General features: G+C 46.2%; 1 protein-coding gene across 5 annotated transcripts in view; it reads left to right on the forward strand.

Annotated features, from left to right (window-relative positions):
* LOC138521417 (spermatogenesis-associated protein 21-like) overlaps window positions 1–21,304 on the forward strand; it is a 1,690,677-nt gene that overhangs the window by 314,323 nt on the left and 1,355,050 nt on the right. For all 5 annotated transcript variants that reach the window (XM_069634222.1, XM_069634219.1, XM_069634221.1 and 2 more), the window contains one exon: window positions 19,393–19,445. In XM_069634222.1, the coding sequence (XP_069490323.1) occupies window positions 19,417–19,445 (29 nt within the window). In that variant the 5' untranslated portion in view covers window positions 19,393–19,416. The remainder of the gene's footprint in view (window positions 1–19,392; window positions 19,446–21,304) is intronic.

A 21,304-nucleotide genomic window follows, 5' to 3' on the forward strand; every position in this document is an offset into this window, starting at 1 on the left:
ATAGTAATAGCCCATTGCTAAATGATTATGATGGGTTTTTTACTGCCTTGCAGTCCATGTTCGACAGATAAAATGCCCTCCAGTCGTTTTGTAATGAATTGTTGGGGATTTGAGAGGGGAATTCAAATCTCCTCTTCTATATCGCTCATTTACGTGGATTGGCAGCGCAAACGAAATGGCCTGAAGATGCCCAATTATCCAATTTCAATAAAAAGCCTAAGAGAAGACTTACAAGATACTCTTAGCACTGTGGTAAACCCTCCTAGCACTATTAGTGAACTGATCTCACTCATGATAAGAAGTAATCAGAGAAACAGTGACAGAACAGTGGAGAAAAGTAAATGGGAATTCCGTAGACCAAATCCCTGATGGGGGAAAGATAGTTCTTTGTCTCCTGATCCTGAACCCATGCAACTAGGGAGTGTTAGAGGTCCTGTTCCTTTAAAAGAAAGAGAGCGAATGAGGAAACTGAACCTTTGATTCTATTGTAGGGAAACAGGTCATTCTGTACCAGTGTGCCCCATAAAACCCACGTCGGGAAACGCCATGACTCATTCTTGAAGGGGAATCCCAGTACGAGTCCAATGTATTCCCTGCATTGTCTTTGCCCAATTACACCCAGTCAGTCTGTTCATATGTTCATCTAGGTCGAATTATCATGGGAATCCCAAAGAAGGGATAAGGTAGCTGCCTTAGTAAACAGTGGAGCCACAGGGAATTTCATAGACATCTCCTTCTCACAAAGGAACTCTATTCCCTTGCTTCCCAAAGCCCATGCCGAACCCATAATCTCTGTAGACGGTTCTACACTAATTTCTGGACCCATTACCCTTCGGACCCCTCCCTTGCTCATGACATGTGCCATGTACCATCATGAATTTGTGGCATTTGATGTCATAGCCGCTACACACTATCGGGTAATACTTGCAATAGCTTGGTTAAAACACCACAACCCTCTTATAGACTGGAAGAAGCAATGCCTCACGTTTCAAGGCCTCTTGTCTTGTACCCAGATCTTACCGCCTTGGTTTCCAGCTGACCTAGCACCACAACCCAAGACAGTTCCCCTATCCTCAGAGAACCCTCAACATATCCTTGCCACATTGTCGAATATACCTTCAGAATACTCCAGTTATCTCAACGTATTCGACCCCAAGGAAGCAGAAAAACTCCCTCCCCATGGGGAGTACGACTGTACTATAGAACTCATTCCTGAAGCTAAGATACCTCAAGGATGTACCTATGCCCTCTCTGAAACAGAAAATATCATCTTAAAGCAATACATAGAAGATAATCTTGGGAAGGGCTTCATTCGGCATTCCATCTCCCCGCTGGGGCCCCAATATTTTTTATACCCAAGAAGGATGAAATCGAATTGAGGCCATGTGTTGACTATCGCCAACTCAATTCCATCACAATAAAGAACCGTTACCCATTACCTCTTCTAGACCAAGTTCAGGATAGCAAGATCTACACCAAATTGGATCTCAAGGGTGCATATAATCTGGTGAAAATGGCGAAGGTTGAAGAGTGGAAAACCGCTTTTAGCACTAGATATGGTCGTACAGGTTCATGCCCTTTGGATTATGCAACGCCCAGCGGTATTCTAATACTTCCTAAATAACATATTTCTGATGATGTCTTCCCTGTTAATACATGAGTATTCATGCCTCTATTTTAATTTTCTTTCTTTTTTTTGGACTAGCACTCTTAATGTTCTTGCCCTTGCCCTTTAAGGACAGAACGGTACTGTGCGTCTCTGTGTGCAGCCTCCAGTAGTGCTCTACACTTCTGCAATTGCTGGGCCGACTGCTGTAGCTGTCAGAGTTGCTGGTGTGCTTATTTGTTAGGGAGGCGTTACCCCACCAACTAATTTGTACATGGCTTCCTGCATGAAGAGCCCACTTGGAGATGGAAGTCAATGCCCCAAAAACTAGCACTCTGCCAGGAACCTCCATGTGGTCGCCTCACACCCTATATCCCAGTAGGATGCTGGTGTGAGGAGCAAGGAACACCAAATGCACCACTGTGGGAGTTTGGCTGAGGTCTCTCCTCTTAGCCACAGAGTGCCACACCTGGAGCACCTATTGATAACCGGTGTGGAGCGCCACCCTTTATGAAGGAAAGAAAATGTAAAAAGAAAGAATACCAGCCTGCTCTCCCAATTGTAAAAACACAGTTGAAGTTGTGCTCACTCAGTAGGGCATTTATAACATTCCCACAAACAATCCCATATGACATGCAGAAAGCAGTAAAGGAGTACTAATATGCTGCTTTAACAGTGAAGAGGTCTTCAGAAGATAGGGTAGTCAGTTTGTAGGGGGGTGGATTCTCTGGATTGGTGGAATGCTGTCAACTGATGGCAGTCTTGTTGTTATTGTTTGAACGCCCACATTTTCCAGAGTTTCATGGGAAATGTAGTGTTGTTGATAAATGGGTGCTACGTTGCCTTAAGTCAGTGTTGCTTGGGCGTTGAAAATAAATGGAAAAAAGCATAATACCTGCCTATGGTCTTGACATGGAATGATGCCATCCGATGTATACAGATTTCAATAAGTAATTGTTTACTTTTTAGATTTATTTAAACTTTTGTAAAGTGTTGGCTCACCCAGAGGGTCTTGGAGTGCTTGACAAATTTCAGAGAGGAGGTGCAAAAGAAGTTACAATGGGCCTCATTACGAGTCCGGTGGTAACCGCGCCGGAAAAACCGGCAGGTTACCGCAAGACTTGTATTACCATTCCGCCTCTGTGATTCCAGGAATTACTGGGGCATTACGACCCCGGTGACCAGGGAATTCCAGAGGCGGAATTGTGTAAGTCCCCATTCCCACAGAGTCCCATAGGACTCCATGGAGATGGGTACAATGGAAACACTGGTTCCGTCTATCACGGAGCCAGTGTTTCCATTTCCGCCTGCAGGCGGGTGGTGTTAAACCCGCCAGGTCAGACCTGGCGGGAGTGACACCTCCCGCCTGCAGGACTCAGAATCAGCTGGTCCGGAAAGAACGGTGGTGGCGGTTTTACCACCACCATTCTTTCCGGACCGGCTGACTCATAATGAGGCCTAATGTTTTTTAGAATAGGACAAGAATATCAGTATAGACAAAGGATGCCGATGAAGGTACTCTGGATGGATTAGGTGGTGAGAGAAATAGGTAAGATCTGAGGATTTTGCAGAACGTGATGATTTACGGGGCATCGCCAATGTGGTTTGGGAGGGTGTTCCCAGCTCTGGGTACCCATTGGGTGAAGGCCTGTTTTTGGGTGCAGGTTAGTGTGTAGAGTGGAATGTGTAAGAGATCTTGTTTGACTTACCTGGGGTTTGTGTGGGTGATGAGTTTCAATTTGTTGGATGGGATTTTGAGATGTATACCCTTGTATACAGCACATAGTGCTTTGGAAGCAATTCTCTGGGGCATAGGCAGCCAGTGCTGGGAAAGTGCTTGGGTAATATGTGAGTGTTGAGTAAGTGCTGCTGTGTTCTGTATGGCATTCAGAGGGACGCACATGTTCTTCGGGAGACCACTGAGGATTGTGTTTTTGTATTCCAGCTTGGAAAGAACTAGAGCATGGATCACGGTAAGGCAGTGGTTAAGGAGAATGATTTGTCTTATCTTGCGAAGGAGGTGCAGCTTTAGGATGCATGTTTAGTGACAGCAGCTACGTGGTCTGTGAAGGATAGTTGCGAGTCGATGGGTAAGCCTAGGGACTTGACTGGTGTGGTCAGGGAAATGTGTGGTTTGTCAGTGGTTGGTTCTTTGATCCAGAGGATGAGGTCTGGTTTGTGACAGGGGAGGCAGATGAGGAGGTATTCCATAGATAGCTTGAGTTTTATGAAGTGGGTGGCGATCCAAGTTGTAATGGTGGAGAAACAGTTTCATGTTGTGGCAGCTAAGAGTCTGTCAGAGGGATTCAATTTATAGATTGAACAATAGGGAAGATTCTTGTGACACCCCATACTCGACTGGGGTGGGATTTGATTGATAGGGTGGTTTGATGTGAAGTGTGTCCTGTCACTGAGAAAGGAGACAAAACTATTTGAGAACAGTGCCTGAGAGGTTCATCTTGTGGGATATGATGTTTATAATGATGGTGTGGTCAATGGTGTCAAAAGTTGTGGAGAGGTCGTGGAAAACTAGAAGGGCTGTGGGTGCTTTGTCAGTGCTGTTGTGGAGGTTGTAGTATCAGTGCTGTGGCCGAGGTATACACCTGATTGGAATGGGTTGAGGTTGTTAGTCGTGATGTGCTGTTAGAGTTCCCTTGTGCCAAAGCATTCCATAATTCCAATTAGGAATGGAATGGCAGAATAGTGATGAAATGGTAATGTTCGGCGGGTGAGAGGCCTTGAGGAGGGGGAGGATTGTTCCTGCTTTCGGTGCAGGGTTATGGTGCTGTGTGAGAGAGAAGTTGATAATGTTTGCCCAGTGTGGAGGCAGTTTTCTTTTAATATATCTGTTTATGGTTTTCAAATAAAACACATAATAAGACAAACAAAAGATTGCCAGAGCTTGATTATATGGTTTCAAGAATATTGCATTAACACATACAAGACCACGGTTACTCGGAGAGGTCTATGTCGGATAGCAGTTCAGTCTTGTGCATGACGGGAAGAAAACAGCAATCAAGGGCGGTACATTGTCTGTCACTGACTCCTCTTGGTATTTCTGCTGAGCCACACATTGCAGCTATGAGCCTCTTCCCCAGCCTCAGCAGTACAGAGAGGAATGTTTTTTCGTACCTGGTTAACCCCTCTTCCCCCCAGATCCCCAATAGTGCCACTTTTGGGTCATATGGAACCAGAGACCTCAGCGCCCTGATAGCCTACGAATGTACTTACCCCAGAAGACCTGAGTTGATTCACAACTCCACAACATGTGGAAAAAGGTACCCTCCGCCCTCCCACACCCCAGGCACATGCCACTGTCCACTCCGAACCGTGCCATTGCCGCCCAAGGGTGATATGCCTGATGTAATGTTTTATATTGGATAAGGCGGAGTCCACCCATTCCTCCATTCCTCGGACTTCTATCTTTCTTTGAGTCGGGACAGCTCTTGGGCTCCAAGCACCGTCAGCACCTGGTGCTGCGTGGAGGTGACTTTAGTGGCTATACGCTCCGGGAAAAGTTTGGCTTCCAAGGAGGAGCACTTCGGATCCCCTTCCAAGACGGGGAACTGAGAACCAATGGTGTGCTTTAGTTGCAAGTGTCTATAGTGTTCCTTGTTCGATAACTGAAAGGTGTCCTGCAGTACCCCCCTTTGCTCCCAACTCGCAAAATGGCCCATTTTTTACATTTCAGAGATATACCTGTTGTTCTAGACGGGCTGATCCAGCGTAGGTTTCCCTCCCCAGATAATGTGATGATGAGGGTCAGCCCAAATTTGCCGGATATGTAGCGTCATCCCGGGCAGATCTGCGGTACCCTTCCCATCCCTGTACAATGCTTGCATGGGTGATTTCTTCCCATTCTCCTTTTCTCCCCCTCTATATGGGGAAGCCTGGGGTCGCCATGAAGCCAATCATTCACAACTCCAAGTTGCGCTGTCCAGTCTTATCTGCGGAGGCAAGGTAGACCAATTCCTCCCTCCCATGCTGAGCACTGGAGAGTTTTGGGTGCAATATGTGGCTGTCCGCCCCTTTCACCCACCAACCCCCAAGAGCAGCCCCCGAAGTATGCCATTGATGGCTGTGAAAACTGCTTTAGGGACCAAGAGCATGACGTGTGAGCCAGGTTGTTGATGCAGTTAGATGTCACTTGAGTTGAGCATGTTAACCAGAAAGTGTGCTATTTCTGTTTTGGCTGCGAGGGTGATGAGGGTGTCTGGTTAATGGAGTAGAAAGTGTCCCATGTGTGGGAGGGTTGGGAGTGGAAGGAAGGAGTGGGTCCATGAAGGGGAGGGCTTGTCTGATTTGAATTCTGGAGTTGAAGTAGTCTATGTGGGAGTTGCATACTGAGGTGGAGGAGGGTATGTGTGGTGTGGATGGTGGTTTTGGAAGTGAACTGATATTGAAAAGAGACTATGTGATTGGAGTGGTTGGAAGTTCTTGGAAGTAGCTGGTAGCTTTGACACTGGGTATGGCCATCACCCTTTAAGGGTTATGCAACGCCCAGCGGTATTCTAATACTTCCTAAATAACATATTTCTGGTGGAGGGATATGGGTTATTTTGCCATGCTCTGTCCATGCGTCTGAAGTGTATGGCTGATGGTGGTGTTATTGTTGAGTATGGTAGGGTTGGTGTGAGGGCTGCATTTGTGATGTTTTTCATTTGCCTAGTGAGGGGTGGGTTATATGTGTGGCACATGGACGGCTGTTGCGTGGTAGAGTCAATGTGAAAAGAAGGGCAAAGTGGTCTGACCATGATACCCAGATTCAATTTTGCACAGAAACTACATTTCTGCAAGAAATGAGGAGGTCCAGGGTGTTGTGTGGTGATGTGTTGTGCAGGGTTTTAGGAGGAGAGTGGCGTGAGGGAGCTGTTCGATATGAGGCTGTTGCCTGGCTTTGAAGTACCTGGGTTGAAATCACCAAAGTAGATGTTGGTGCATGGTGAGCTATGGTTGTTTCTAGTGAAATTGTCCATTGAGAGTGGAAGTTGGGATTGTTGATGGGGGGTGGTAAATGAGCTGGTTTGAAGTAGGGTATTAGAATGAATGTTATTAAAAACTATTCTCTGCTACCTATGGATCCCAGCTCCTCTGCTACGCCTGCATCCTTCTTGTAACTCCTGGGCGCAACCTCTTTTTTACAGCGCTCAGCTGCATCCCAGCCCAGTTTGTGCTTGCTTTATTTATTTATGTATTTATTTTGCCATTTATATAGCGTGCCAAACCCTCAGGTATCTGGGCGCTTAAACGTAAGAAGGTGGTTACATACAAAACAAAAGTGTTGTACTGTTCAACTACATGAAATGGAAAGGCTTGACTTCATGTTGCAAGGCGGCTACATCAAAGCATGGGGTTCCAATTGGAAGAGTCCAGATACATGAAATGGGAAAGCCTGACCTCATGTTGCAAGACGGCTACATCAGAGCATGCAGTTACAACTGGAAGAGTCCAGGTACATGAAATGGGAAAGCCTGACCTCATGTTACAAGGCGGCTACATCAGAGCATGCGGTTACAATTGGACAAGTCCAGGTACATGAAATGGAAAAGACTGGCCTCATGTTGCAAGTCTGCTGCATAAATGCATGCGGTTACAATTGGAAAGGCCCAGGTACATGAAATGGGAAAGCCTGACCTCATGTTGCAAGGCGGCCACATCAGAGCATGTGGTGAGAGAAAAAACGGGGTACATAATTATTCAACAGTGTATTGTATTAAAGCACTGGCAAGTAGGTGGTTAACTGAGCTAGTAGGGGTAAATATGAGCCATCACATAGTGTCACCCATAACATTGTAAAAGCTAATGTGCAAAGGATTTCATACAGTTGTTGAGGGTAACAGATTGCTATTCATTAAGCTAGCGTTGTTTCACAGTGTCTTACCGTATGTAGGATACACACACATTATGTGAAGCTCATTTGTGCAGAGAGTTCGGTGGTAGCGGGCTAGTTCCGGCAGTCCATAGGGGGTGGTGTGTGCCCAGGTAGACTGGTAATTTGACCAGTAGGATGCAATGTTCATTATAGTAAAGCGCTGAGTGGGTTTGATCCGCCCTACCGTACTTCCGGCACTGATGGAGACAGACACAGCGTTAGTGCAAACAGGCCGGCTCCCGCCTCCCGGATGCAGGGATTGGCCAACATGCCCCAGTCCAGCAGATGGGAGTGGAGGCTGGCGGAGGCAGCAGCAGGGCAGCACTTCTAAGCTGGAGCAGGGCAGCCATCATGGAAGCCCTTGAGGTTAATGGCAAAGTAGAATGTTGTAGTCAATCAGAAGACACAGATTGCAAAATCAATTTCAGAAGTTGTAGAAATGTCAAGGATATCGTCAGAGCAATTTAGGCACTCTCAGACTATAAATCTCATATATACATAGATACGTATAACTTCATATTATGAGGCCAAGAGTCTTGTCTTGCAAGGAAATTTAATCTGTACAAAAATGAGGATGGGGGGTGGGCAAAGGACTCTGCCCCCCCCCACCCCCACCCCCCGACCAGCATTCTGTCCTTTTTCCGTGGCCGGCTCCTTCACACTGATGCCAAGCAGGCGCCTTAAATACTGTTCAACTTGGTTACTGGATACTGGCATAGCTCATCCAAAACTGTTCTACTTCCTTAAAAGGGTCGCTGCAGTCTTCCTTCTTGCATGGGCAGGTTACAAACTACTCAGCATACTGCTGCCTAAGCAGGAATACATTGTCACTTCATTTTTCATCATTTTGCTATATTATGAACATTTATATATAAACACACCTTGCCGCCATACTCTCAACACTTCACTCAATATTCTTATATTTGATCTGGTCCAGTAATTCCGCTTAAAACCCTGTTTTCCCATAATGTTGCATTGTGTGCATGATCATGTACACTCCCCTATTCTTAGTCTGCATGGGCTTTTGATAGACAGGACGCAGCTGTTGAGTTACTTTGTGTGTTCTGCCAGACCTAGCCGACACCAGGCAATGCCTGTAGTCTATTTTTAGCACAGGCTGCGTTCACCGTTCTTTGAGATTTTAAAACCACATAGAATAACAGAATAACATTTACAAGTGTATTCAACTGATGGTTATTTGCACCTTATATTTAAATACTAACTTTCTTCATTTAGTGCCTGCCTACGCCTGTGTGTGATTATGTTTGCATGAAAAAAGCTTTCTCAGTGCTATAGTGCTTACAGAAGACTTGCCTAATTGTAAAGCGCTTGGGGGATGCAGGAAGGTTCTAGCCAAGGCGCTAGCTCCTCTCCAACATTTACTACACCTATTTGTAGCTGCATACGCTCCTTTCTCTCGAATTACCCCACATGCTTGTGACTATGGGCCTCATTACAAGAATGCCGGTCCGGAAATAACGTTGCCGTTATTTCCATTCCGGCACCCTTTTCCAGACTGGTGTAGTCTGAGTCGCGATGCCGGTGTTACCGGCATAGCCAGGGACATGCCGTGCCTGGCAACACTGTTGCCGGTATCAGCGTTGACACACGGCAGCCGTGCCAGTGATACAGGTATGGCGTAAGTAAGATCACATTAAGAGGTGCATGGACACGCAACCACCGGCATGTACATGCCGGTAATAATGTGTACAATGATGCCGGAAACACCAGCATCGCGGACCAGGCGTTAAGTGGATTCTGGTGTGTAGAAACCTGCCACAGGTGCTCACAATAAGCACAGGTGGAGCCAATGGCATGTGGCACAGCACACAAGGACCACTACCACACCCCACAACCCTTCCAAATCCACAATGCTACCATTGGCACTAGCAGTACTGGAACTGGGGGACATGCCTGCAGAGCTACTCATTGAGGAGGCAGTGAGGCGGAGGACGCAGTGGAGGTGCATGAGGAGAAGGAGGGCCATCATGGCCCAGCAAATACCCAATGTGCAGCCAGTTGTACCCTGCAGGCTGCTACCAATCCCTCGCTTAAGGGCCACCCCATTTAATCTCCCCATCGCTGGATAGGGACACCTTCACCACTATAGTGGACCTGATACATGATGACCTGGTGAGCCTAATAAATATTTGGACAGCCATCCCACCCTTGCTGAAGGTAGTGTCTGTGCTACACTTCCTTGCCACAGGCACTTATCAGCACACAGTGGGTCAGCTGCATGGAATCTCCCAACCCTCTTTCTCCCGTGTGCTCTTCCAGGTGCTAGATGGACTCCTGTCCCACGTACATGACCACATCAGCTTACCACAGACTGCAGAGGAGGTGAATGCAACAAAAATAGCATTTCATTCACTTGCAGCATGCCTAATGTAATAGGTACGATTGACTGCAAACATGTGGCGCTGGCTGCCCGGCATGCTGTGGAGGTAGTGTACTGCAACAGGAAGCTGTACCATTCTCTCAACGTGCAGATGGTGTGCGATGCCCACAAAATAATCACACATTGCTGCGCAAGATTCCCTGGCTCCACACATGGCTCCATGGTACTGCACAACTCCACGCTGTCCCGCTACATGGCACAACACGCTGGACATTGTACCTGGCTGCTGGGTGAATCTAACCACAAGGCCACGAGGAGTGTTGAATTGTGGGGGGGCAGTAAACAGCATAGGCAATGCTGGATGAGTCTAACCACAAGGCCATGAGGAGTGTTGCATTGTGGGGGGGGTAGTAAAAAGCATAGGCAACCTGGCTGCTGGGTTAGTACTTCCACAAGGCCATGAGGAATGTTGAAATGGGGAGGAGGGAGTAAACAGTATAAGCAACCTGGCTGCTGGGTGAGTCTAACCACAAGGCCATGAGGAGTGTTGAAATGGGGGGGCAGTAAACAGCAGAGGCAACCTGGCTGCTGGGCCAGTTTAACCACAAGGCCATGAGGAGTGTAGAAACATAGCACAGCATGAGATGCATCAAGAGCGGATGTGCATAATGTATGCATTAATCCAGCATCACTCCGCCTGCAATATCCTGTAACCTTTAACAAGCATCTGTTTAAGTGCACAGAGGCTGGATAGGCCAACAAAAGACAAAGGTAGATGAGGATAAAACCAAGGAACCTTATCATCTGCAAACTCACACATAGAACGGAACATGACCATGCACAGCGTTATGAGTGCGTTGAACTTGCTAGTGTTGAGATGTAACTGAATGCTCTACACAGTAGTGGCATGCCGAAGTGCAAGGCCTTCCCAGCCGTATCTCCCTGTATGTAATAAGTACAGTGCATAAATTACCACATGTATTTGGGCCTGCAGAAAACTCAAACCACATGTACCAGAATGCACCACATAATAGTGACAATGAATGACATTCAAAAACACAGTGAAGTAAAAACACAAGTCACGATGGTCAGCCAGAGATAAAACTATCTGCTGCACTGAAATAATTTGTGACTGCACACATATTTCACAGGTACGCCGCTGGTCAGTACGCTTGTCATGTCTCCTTAAGGGACACCTTCAAGTAGAATGCGTTTAGTCCAAATGTTCAAAATGCAACAATCCTTTACTACCACCAATAAATGATTCAAACCTGGCGGCCTCACCCAGTTAAGCTTTAATCATCCATGCAAACACCCACCCAGCCTTAATGTGATTATGTAACCCTTTACCCCTCACACATACAACTGTTCGATATGGGTCCTCGTCATATGTGTTACGATGTAGATGGATGTGTACATGAAGTCCTGTAGATGGAGACTGCATAACGTGAATACCACTAAATAACTAATGGAAATCATGTGAATGTCTAAAGTCCCACTGTATAGGCACAGTCCACTTTCATTAGTAACACATCAATGACATTTACATTCATTGGTGTCAGTTGTACGGGATTTGTCAGGGCAGGTTGACAGTGAATGGTCCATGTGACAGCAACTGCAGAACCCCTCCGCCCCTCCCACATGCATCCGGCCTAAATTCCCTTAGGGGTATATAGGAAATAACCTATGCCATGTAAAGTAATAATTCCCTGTGCATGGTAGTCTTCTCAAATGAACTCTGTACAGCCTGTGCCAACATGAAATGAGCACAAAATTCACATGTACCCTTTCTCTTGCTCCCATGCTGGTGATGCCGGGTATCCCCATCAGGCAACTCCACAACAGGTACGAAGAGGCGTACAACCGTGCACATGTACGCACTCGCTGCACCATCGAGCAGAGGTTTGGCCTGTTGAAGGCTAGGTTCCGCTACCTCAGCAGATATGGGGGAGCCCTCATTTACAGCCCAGAGAAGGTGGGCAAAATTGTGCTGGTATGTACCATGTTGCACAGCATGTGCATCCAGCGCAACGTCCCCCTGCCCCCTGACATGGTCATGCTGCCACCAGAGGCTGAGGATGAGGATGATGAAGATGGGGATAATGCACTGTGCCACGATGGCAATGATGGACGTGCTACACGGCAAGAATTAATCCAACACTACTTTTGATCAACTATTGCAGACACGGCACTGGACATGGATCAGACTGGGCACTGGACACTGTACATGAATAAATGCACTCACACTGAAAAATCCTGAATGTCCAGTCATGTTTTCTTGAAACACCAGGTGTATTGTGACATGAATAACTATGAACAAATGTGATTGTCATTGCCTACCACTACCACTACTATCCCGTACTACTGACCGCGCACCCTCTCCCCAACTATCCCCACACCCCCTCACCAACTATCCCCACACCCCCTCACCAACTATCCCTCCCCACACGCACCAGAACCTTGACCTATTTATGCCCGCTTTTAGTAGGAGGGATGCTCCCTTTTAGTAGGAGGGAGTGCCCCTCTGGCAGGCGATTGAGCCGCTGGGAACGAAGCACAGGCTGCTTTGCATAGAACTCGTGGGTGTTGTGCTGGAGGATGGGGCCAGTGGCGTGGTAATGTGGCGTTGTTCGGCAATTGCCTGTACCAACACGTCGATTGACTCCACCATGGATGAGATGATACCATTGCCCTCCATCACACGCCTCGCCAGGTGGTACACCCCCTCCGTGGCTCTGCCCAGCATTCGTGTGGTGTTCCATGAGGTGTCCTGCATCGCCTGGCATGTGATTTGTGCCTCAGCAAGGTATTGCTGCAGCATTACATGCATTGCCTGCTGCCGTTCCTCCATCCTGATGAGGCGCCCCTCAATGTCACGTTCATTACGTAGTCCAGGTTGTGGTATGGGTGGTGGGCTCCGAGGGCCCATGGGACTGAATTCAGCTCCATCCTCATAGCTAGGGTCGCTGTGTATGTCGTGCACACTGGCTTCCCCAATGCTGTCGGCTCCAAACCCTTGTGGAAGTGGTGCAGGTTCATCCTGCTGGCGGGGGGCCCGGGGCAACAGGTTCATCCTAGTGGCAGGGCTGCTTGGCTGCAGGTGTCTCCTGCTGGTGGGGCTGCTTGGCTGCAGGTGTCTCCTGCTGGCGAGGCTGCTTGGCTGCAGGTGTCTCCTGCTGGCGAGGCTGTTTGCTGCAGGTGTCTCCTGCTGGCGGAGCTGCTTGGCTGCAGGTGTCTCCTGCTGGTGGGGCTGCTTGGCTTCAGGTGCCTCCTGCTGGCGGGGGGACTGGCCCAAAGGTGTTGTTGCACGCTCCGGTCTGGTGGCAGAATTGCTGGTAACCTGTCTCGAGTTGGTGTTTTCCCTGTGGCGGGCCGTGCCCTTGTGCCCCTGGATGTGTTTGGCAGTTTCCCGTCATTGTCAGATGCTGTGCCTGTGGGGAACAGTGAGGCAGGGCATCAGTAATGGGTGTGGGCTAGTACTTTCAGAATCATGTGCATTGTCATGGACATGGTGGAAGGCATGGCATAGTGCAGACATGCATGTGTGGGGGATGCACTGTGGGTGCATGTTTGGTGTGCGGCCATGGTGTGCGTAGTGTCTGTTGACTGGGGTAGTGGTGTTTACTGGTTTGGGTGTTATGGGCATGCCACACGAACTGTGTGACATGTTGTGTTTGATTGTGAAAGGGATGTGTTTCATTAGTGAGTGCTGCCTATGGCTGTTGCTGCGTTGATGGTGATTCGGCGTGATGGGACATGGTGGGTGTCATTGATGTGTGCATCTTGTCATGACGTGGCTTCGGGCATGTTGTAGCACGGCGGTGACGACAGCAGCTAGGCATTGTCTGGGTGATGTGTGCATGCAGATGCTACTTGTGTGGCCAATAAAGGGCCATGTGGGATGTGTCAGGGGTGTTTGTGTTCGGGTTGCAGGCAAGTACATTGTGCATGTGTACAACAAGGTTGACGGTGGGTGGAATGGCAGCAGGGATCAGTTGACCATGCCATTTGCATTGGGGCTACAAGGTGTGTGATGTGACTTTGGGCCTACTGGGACTCACAGACATCATCGGATGTCACATCTCACGCATCCACCTCTCCAACTCCCTCTAACGCCTCCATGTGCATGATGGTGCTGCACGTTTCCTCCCATGCCTGGAATTTGATAGGGGATGGTGGTCCCCCTCCTGTAGCCATGCTCTGGCCGCACTGTGCGGCAAGGAGGTTGGGCACACAGAGACGTAGGTCGTCCCACCTCTTCTTGCAGTCTCGCACAGTGCGGGGTGTTGTCCCCACCACCGAAACTTTACAGGCAACCTCCTCCCATATAGCCTTCTTATGGATTTGCGTTTGGCGCCGCAGATCAGTGCAAAACACTTCATCTGAGTGCTCAACAAGGGTGTCGGCAAGCATGTTGAGTTCATGTTCACTGAACCTTTGCTTGCGGTGACGAACTGTAGGTAGCCTTGCAGACATGTCTCTCGGTGTTGGTAGCTGCTAAGGGTTTCACTCGCACTCCTGTGCACTGAGGATTGCAGTGGATTGTGTTTTTCTTACATTTCCTCTTCCGCCGATGCCGTTAATTCCGGTGCTGGTAATACCGGTACTGGTAACATCGGTATGCGCTAAGCTGGTGTCGGAGTCATGGTCATCGAGGATGCCGGTATAGGGGTTTTTGGGACTGTTACAGGCATGCAGGTGCTACCGTTTCCGGCATATCGGAATGCGCGTGCACGCTGACTCAGAATCTACCGCTGATTCCGGCAGCAGTGCTACATGGACACAGTAGCACCAGCATGCCGGTAATTTTGTTTTTATACTGGCAAACTCGTAATGAGGCCCTGTATGTTAGATTGAATGTGATTTGGCTCTAGAAGAAAGTGTACCAAATAAATCCAGAAATCAAAATCGCGAGAGGATATGTGAGAAAGTGTAGGCTTTCTGCTGTGTTCTCAAACTGTACTTATTCTATACTGGCTTTATGAGAAGATGAAATTCTCTTAAGTGGACAATCACAAAACAGATTTAATGTGGTTTTAGCAGGGAGACACCATCATAAACATTTCTTATCTTAGTATGTTAATCTGCACCAACTCCTCCCTTGTACATGGCAGTCAGCACTAGACCAGTTCAAAACTTCATATCATCCTTCTCAGGGCTTGATGCTGAATCTCATGAAAATTATACCTGCACTCAAAAGATTACTTATTCTCAGTATATTATTTAAAACTAGGAAGCAAACAAGCATAAACACATTCCACTTACAGTACTCAAGAGCTTCTTCGATAATTCCACCAGTAAGAATATTAGATAGTAGTTCAATCAGACTGCACCCTAACATCAAGCATCGTCATAGCATCAAGATGTGAGTATCCTGAGGAAGTGCAAAGGTTTGACCTCAGCACCAAGCCTTCCTTTCTGTTTGTCAGTATCACTATCATACATATAACAACATTGAAATGACCCCTAAAGAAAGTCCCGTTTAAAGTGGGTCCACTGATATCCTGCCAAATTGTTTATTAAAGTGAATGACTAACAAAGTATTCTTACCATGCACAATCATTGCTTTAGTGTGCAAACAACAAGGCAAGGTGTATGTAATCAAGCTATCCAACTATCGATATTCCATCCCTCCTCAGTGGTTCCATGTGATAATATCCCCACCAAAATGTCGCCAATCAAGAATGGCACCGTTTTTTGCGGCGATATTACCACATGAAACATGCGGGGGACACCCCTGCAACCCCCATATTTTTTTAAATGGAGCGGGGGACTCTCCCGCTCCCATTTACCCCATAAATGATCCCCATAAATGATGTTGCTTATGGCGTTTTCCAGCGACTATATGTATGGCGACATTATTTATGGGGATAATATTACCTGATACCTCCTCAGCTTCGTAGCACGCACAACTGCACCTAGAGCCCTTTACTTTAGAGAAATCGACTTTCAAAATGTGTCCATGCAATAATGTGTCAAAGTGCCAAACCTGCACTGTACGGTCCATGAGGGCAGTGCCTTCTAAGCTCTCCATCCCGTCACAATATTTGATGAAAAGAAATGCATCCCCAGTAGCACTTCTGGTGGGGCAAATAGAAACAAACTAAAGAAGAGTGTCAAATGCTGTTTACAATTGGAAGAGGTATATGTATACTGAGATGGTCTTTTGGTCTTATAATAGTCCAATCGTCCTAGTGTAAAATATGCATCTTTGAGACAAGTTATTGGCACATAACCCAGCCTCGGAGTTTAGTCTGCAATCGAGACCTGTCCACCCTGTCAAAGACTTCCTTGAAATGCTCTGTGTGGCAGTTTGGGCTAGAGCAACCAAAATGCCTGGTGTGTCTGCAGATGAAAGCAATAGTTTGAAAAAAAGATGTTGATGTTTGACTTGGATTCTTGCTTTAAAGAAAGTTAATGAGTTTCTGCTGTTACTGAAATGGAATGATCCCACTGAATTGTAAATGATTGTAAATGTACAAGTATGCACTATTGCAAGGGTCTGCAACCTGCTGCTTTTCAGATGGGCTGAACTGAGACTCAAATTAACCCACACCATTAACTATGCTGGCTAGGGCTGATGGAAGATGTTGTCCAAAACATCAGGAGAGCCAAAGTTTGTAGACCCCTGCACTGCTGTATGGATTTTGAATGGGATGGTGTCTTAACAAACTAGTAAGGTGATGGGTAAGGAGATACCACTAATGGGTGCAGCTAGCAGGGATCTCAGGAAAATCCAATTGAACTGCACGCAAAGACAACAGGGAGGTTTGAAAGCTTACCAATCGTGGAACACCCATCCTTCTCCCATGTAATCAGTACATCACCAATTTACAACCTGCATTCAGACTTCATATACACTCTTTAACCACAACATCAAACTCTTAAAGCTCAGCAGCCAGTAGACAATTCCACCCTGGTACACATATTATGTAAATTGCAATACCCCATGTTAATGCCTGAGCATCTCCCATAACCATTAGACCACCTCATACCTTGTGAAAAAAACATCATGCTTTACACCACCACTGCAATCTGCACGAACATGTACATTTGACCACCACAAACATCATAACAGACTGAACACTCCACAAGCTCAAAGGATTTAACAGATATGTTTATGAGCACACAAATATCTACCCTCCACAACACTAGTGAGTTTTACAGACTCCACCTGACCGTACATATTACAAAACACACACACAAACCCACTATAACCCAAGAAAAGGAGCCCAAGTCTCCTCCCTCTGTTCCAAGTTCCCATACCTTCCTTTGGTTCCTTACAGACTCTGTGACCCATACCCTCCCCTGAAGACAGAGCACTCACATTCATGTAGGTGAAGGAGGACCCAGTTATCCTATGGAGCAACCTTGCACTGTAACTCTAATCTGGATACAACGCCACAATTCTAAGCCCTACCAAACGTGTCCTCCATAGCTAGGTACACCACATTTACATAGCACATGAGCCATTATCTACACCAGAATTCGATCCTCAAGAGCCAAATCCTCTCCAGACTTTCAGGACCCCCAGACAAAATATATTTAAATACAGTGCATCTAAATGGTAGTCATTTACATGGTGAATGGTTATCCTAAAACTTTGTTACATTGAGGCTTTTGAAGCCCATACTTGGAATCCTCTGGCCTACACATAGGCAAGTGTTGGAAAAGATTGTGAGTCTCATATCCTTTGTAGGCCTTGTCATAGGAAATCTTCAAGAAGTAGAGAGCATATGGTCCAATACATGGATGTTAGACACAGTCGCAAGATCCAACTTCCCTTTTGGGTTCCCACAATAAGAAAACCCCCAAGTGACACTCCACTGTCGGCACTAAAAGGCAGTGAAAATGTTGCGCTGTATGATTTCTTTGTCACATAGCATAAAAGAGTAGCTGTAATGTTGCCCCGCAACTCAGCAAATTACAGAATTGGCATTTCCCAAGAAGGCTCTTAGATTCTTAAAGGGTGCAGAGAAGGTAACCCAGAGGATTGGGGCAGACTAATCCATTCGATGGCAGATGCAAGCCCAAAGCCCAACCTTACAGTGAGAACTGAAATACCTCTAGTTTAGGAAACCAACTGTGGACTGCCCTTATTGGTGAAGCCTCCCATTACCACAGGTGCATAGTGGAATTGGCCAGTGCTAATTTATTTGTACTTCTCAGTAGGCCAGCATTAGGAATCCAAGTCTAGATTGTGTTCTAGTTTTGATTCTAGTGGCAGGGAAATCCAAAGGAAAACCATGGTTTATTGCTAAATCATGTTAGACCATCATACCAACCCACCAAGGGGTATAGATTGCTAATCCAGACAGACTGATAGGAAGCTAGTGGCAGGGAGAGTTGAAGGTGGCAGTGGCAAAACTGGAATAGTGAACCTTGTTAAACAAATGGCTCTTGGACAGTAGGCTGAATCCACAGGTAGAACATAAATGCATTAATATGATTTTATACATTAAACAGGAGGGAGGGACCTCCTCTACTGAGGACTAACATGGCTCAAATAACCTGTTCTATGAAATTTCACTCAGGAGGCTCTGCAACCATGTTTTAGCTCACTGCACTCTTCACAGAGGAGAAATATCCCTTTGCATATTAGTCTGGTCTCACTCACAAGGGCAGTTCAGCACCAAAATGCTAGGCAATTCTCCTCTGTGCAAGAGTACCATCAGCAACCCCAGACACGTGTGTCAGCCTTGTTGGGCCTCCTCAGTGAGGTGAGGCTGAGCCTCTTTAAGGTACAGTAAGGGGGGCATGTCTGGATTACCCTGAGGTATAGGTAGAACATAATGCCTTAATATGATTTTAAACATGTCTCAAGTTCAGTAGTTTCCTATACGGTGAGCAAGATGGCTGCATGGGAGTCTTCCCCTAATAATAATGGGAGACAGAACTTCTTTCAGCATATTGGAATGATAGTTAGAGCATACCTACGCGCCTGTAAAGAAAAAAAGCAGATGAGCAATGCATCATAGTCTGTTAGATTAGGCTTGCTTTCGCTTACCTAATTTTATATAACAGAGTTCTAATTTGTCCACCTCTGCGCTCTTGCTAATTGTACTTGTGATGATACAATTATTCAGTATCTCAATACAGCTGTACAGTAATAGTAATTAATTCATAGTTGATACATTTGTCCCACACTTTCTTGATTTACGATAAATGCTTTAATGAATGTCAGGCAACAATTGTTTTGAGGGATCTGGCCTTTGTCAAGGTCCAAAGAGTCAGATCTGGGGCATTTTAGCCTTGATGATGTCTGCTTCAATGGATGCCAAAGAATTAGACATCACACAAAGTGAACAAGTAAGTAACTCACAGTTCTGGATAAATATGCTACCAACTGTACTGGATTAAGGTGCCCCTTGCTTTGAAACAGAACAGGGGTTGTAATTACTTGTCATCATAATATCATAATGTCATCATGTATCATTACAATACATCATCATAGCTAACATGCCCTATTGATGACTCTTAGAACTCTGTTATATACATACATGTCTGTCTGTACACAATCCGCTGTTGCAGAAGAAGGGATTGTCCTAATCTTTTGGTTCTTAACTCTTACAGGTGAAGACAGACGCAAACGTTACAATGAATCCGGGGGAAGAATCTACAACACAGTGAGTAGCAAGAAATGGAAGTTCATATGGAGCTGTAATTATCTACTTGGGTCTGTATTAATTAGCATATTTGACTGGATACTTTCAATATAATTAAACTGGGCCTTTACCTTTATGATAAAACAATGCAGGCATTTGTGTAGTTGTAGTGTTTACAAATGATCTGACTTTTCTAGTACAAGACCATCTTAAAGATGGAATTCCTGCTCCACATATCGCTAAAGATCAAACAGTAAGTTTGACAATTCAAAAATCAGTCGAGTGGAGAACGTGTCAGTGCTCTAATGATGGTAGAGTCTTCTTCAAAGGGTAAAAAGAACGTATATGGTCTCATTACAAGGTCATCAGTGTGGAAAACATTGCCAAGAATGCGGCGATAATTCCATTACCGCCATATTGCCACTACATTCCTGCACCGCTTAACTACGAGATTGGCAGTAGGGGGGCAGATTTACAAAAAGCTAGAGGTACATTCGACCACATTCGACCACTTACTGCCAATTTCCAGCGGTAATTCTGCCAAAAAAACATGGGGATTTAAACTGCCATGCCACCACTTGTAATCCTGTGGTAAACCACAGGACCAAGTGGTGGTAACGGTACTCGATTTTGGCACTAGTTCGGCGGAAATATCGCTGAACTCCTGATGAGGCGCAAAATACTCAGGTTTATACTCTTATCTCATTTGGTCACAGTTACGTGTCTGGAAGTATGCACAACAATAATAATGTAGCCTTATATACCAAGGAAGGGGGAGGCCGTTATCGTGGGATAATGACCCGCCCCCAAGTGCCTCAGGCTTAAGTTGGTGAAGGGTCATTATCCCTCCCGATGCCTATAAGGCTATAGGAACATGTGGTGGTAGCAATACATGTTTGGTAGTTTTGGTGGTGAACAAGTACTTCTGAAGACAGAATGTTCAGAATGCCGTCACTTCCAGTAGTTATTGACTGCGCTCTAAACATTCTGATTGACTGAGTTGAGGTCAATAACGATATCCATGTGCTTATAACAGCTATACCTCATGAAAAAGATGTGGGACTAATTGAAATCCCATTACTACTGTTTTATAAGTTTCTTTATTCATAGAAGGGGTCCTCTCCGAATTCTGGCCATTGCCAGAACTGACCAGGGTTCCTACCAGTGCATTTCTGGATTAGCCATTTAGCCAAATCATTTACAGTGGCAGAATCATACCACTATTGCTGGTCCTGGCTCTTAACATTACTGCAGATAAAATTGTTCTGGGTGTTGAGCAACTTACTTTGATGATCACTTTATAATCCAAATTTTGAATCGGACAGTAGTGACTCATCCTTTCATCTTGGAGAGGTCTATACAATGAGTACAGTAATAGTTACATGTTGTGAAGTGCTTTGCTGGATGGATGCAAGCTGGACTGGAATGCATGAGGCCGCCAAGAATGGTGGAAGGTTGGAGTGTTGATGTATGAGTGAGAGAATGTTAGGGTGATTGGTTCTAACCCAGGCAGTTGGAAAATGTTGCCTTGGTGGTGGGAGCCAGTGGGCTCCTCCTATGTAACTCAGTGGCTTAATGCGAAATATGATTAAAGGACTTGCATGTAACCTACATGGAAGTGCCTATGAAGCGTCTGTATAACATTACACTTATGATTAAAGCACAGTATGTAGTAATGGTTTGGTTTCTCCCACAGTGGTGGTAGAATATGCTCAAACAGTAGTCCCCTGTGACGGCCCAGTGACAGGGCCAGTCCACATCCTAACACAATCATACATCACTGTAGCAGGGGAGTCAAACTGTGGGAAATCTCACTCTACAGTAGACAAAGGGAGCTGCTAGCCCACAGAGGTTCAGAGTGCTGCCAGACTGACCAAGTT

Source organism: Ambystoma mexicanum, chromosome 13 (genome assembly GCF_040938575.1).
Source record: "Ambystoma mexicanum isolate Mex_15411 chromosome 13, UKY_AmexF1_1, whole genome shotgun sequence".
Taxonomy (NCBI): Eukaryota; Metazoa; Chordata; class Amphibia; order Caudata; family Ambystomatidae; genus Ambystoma; species Ambystoma mexicanum.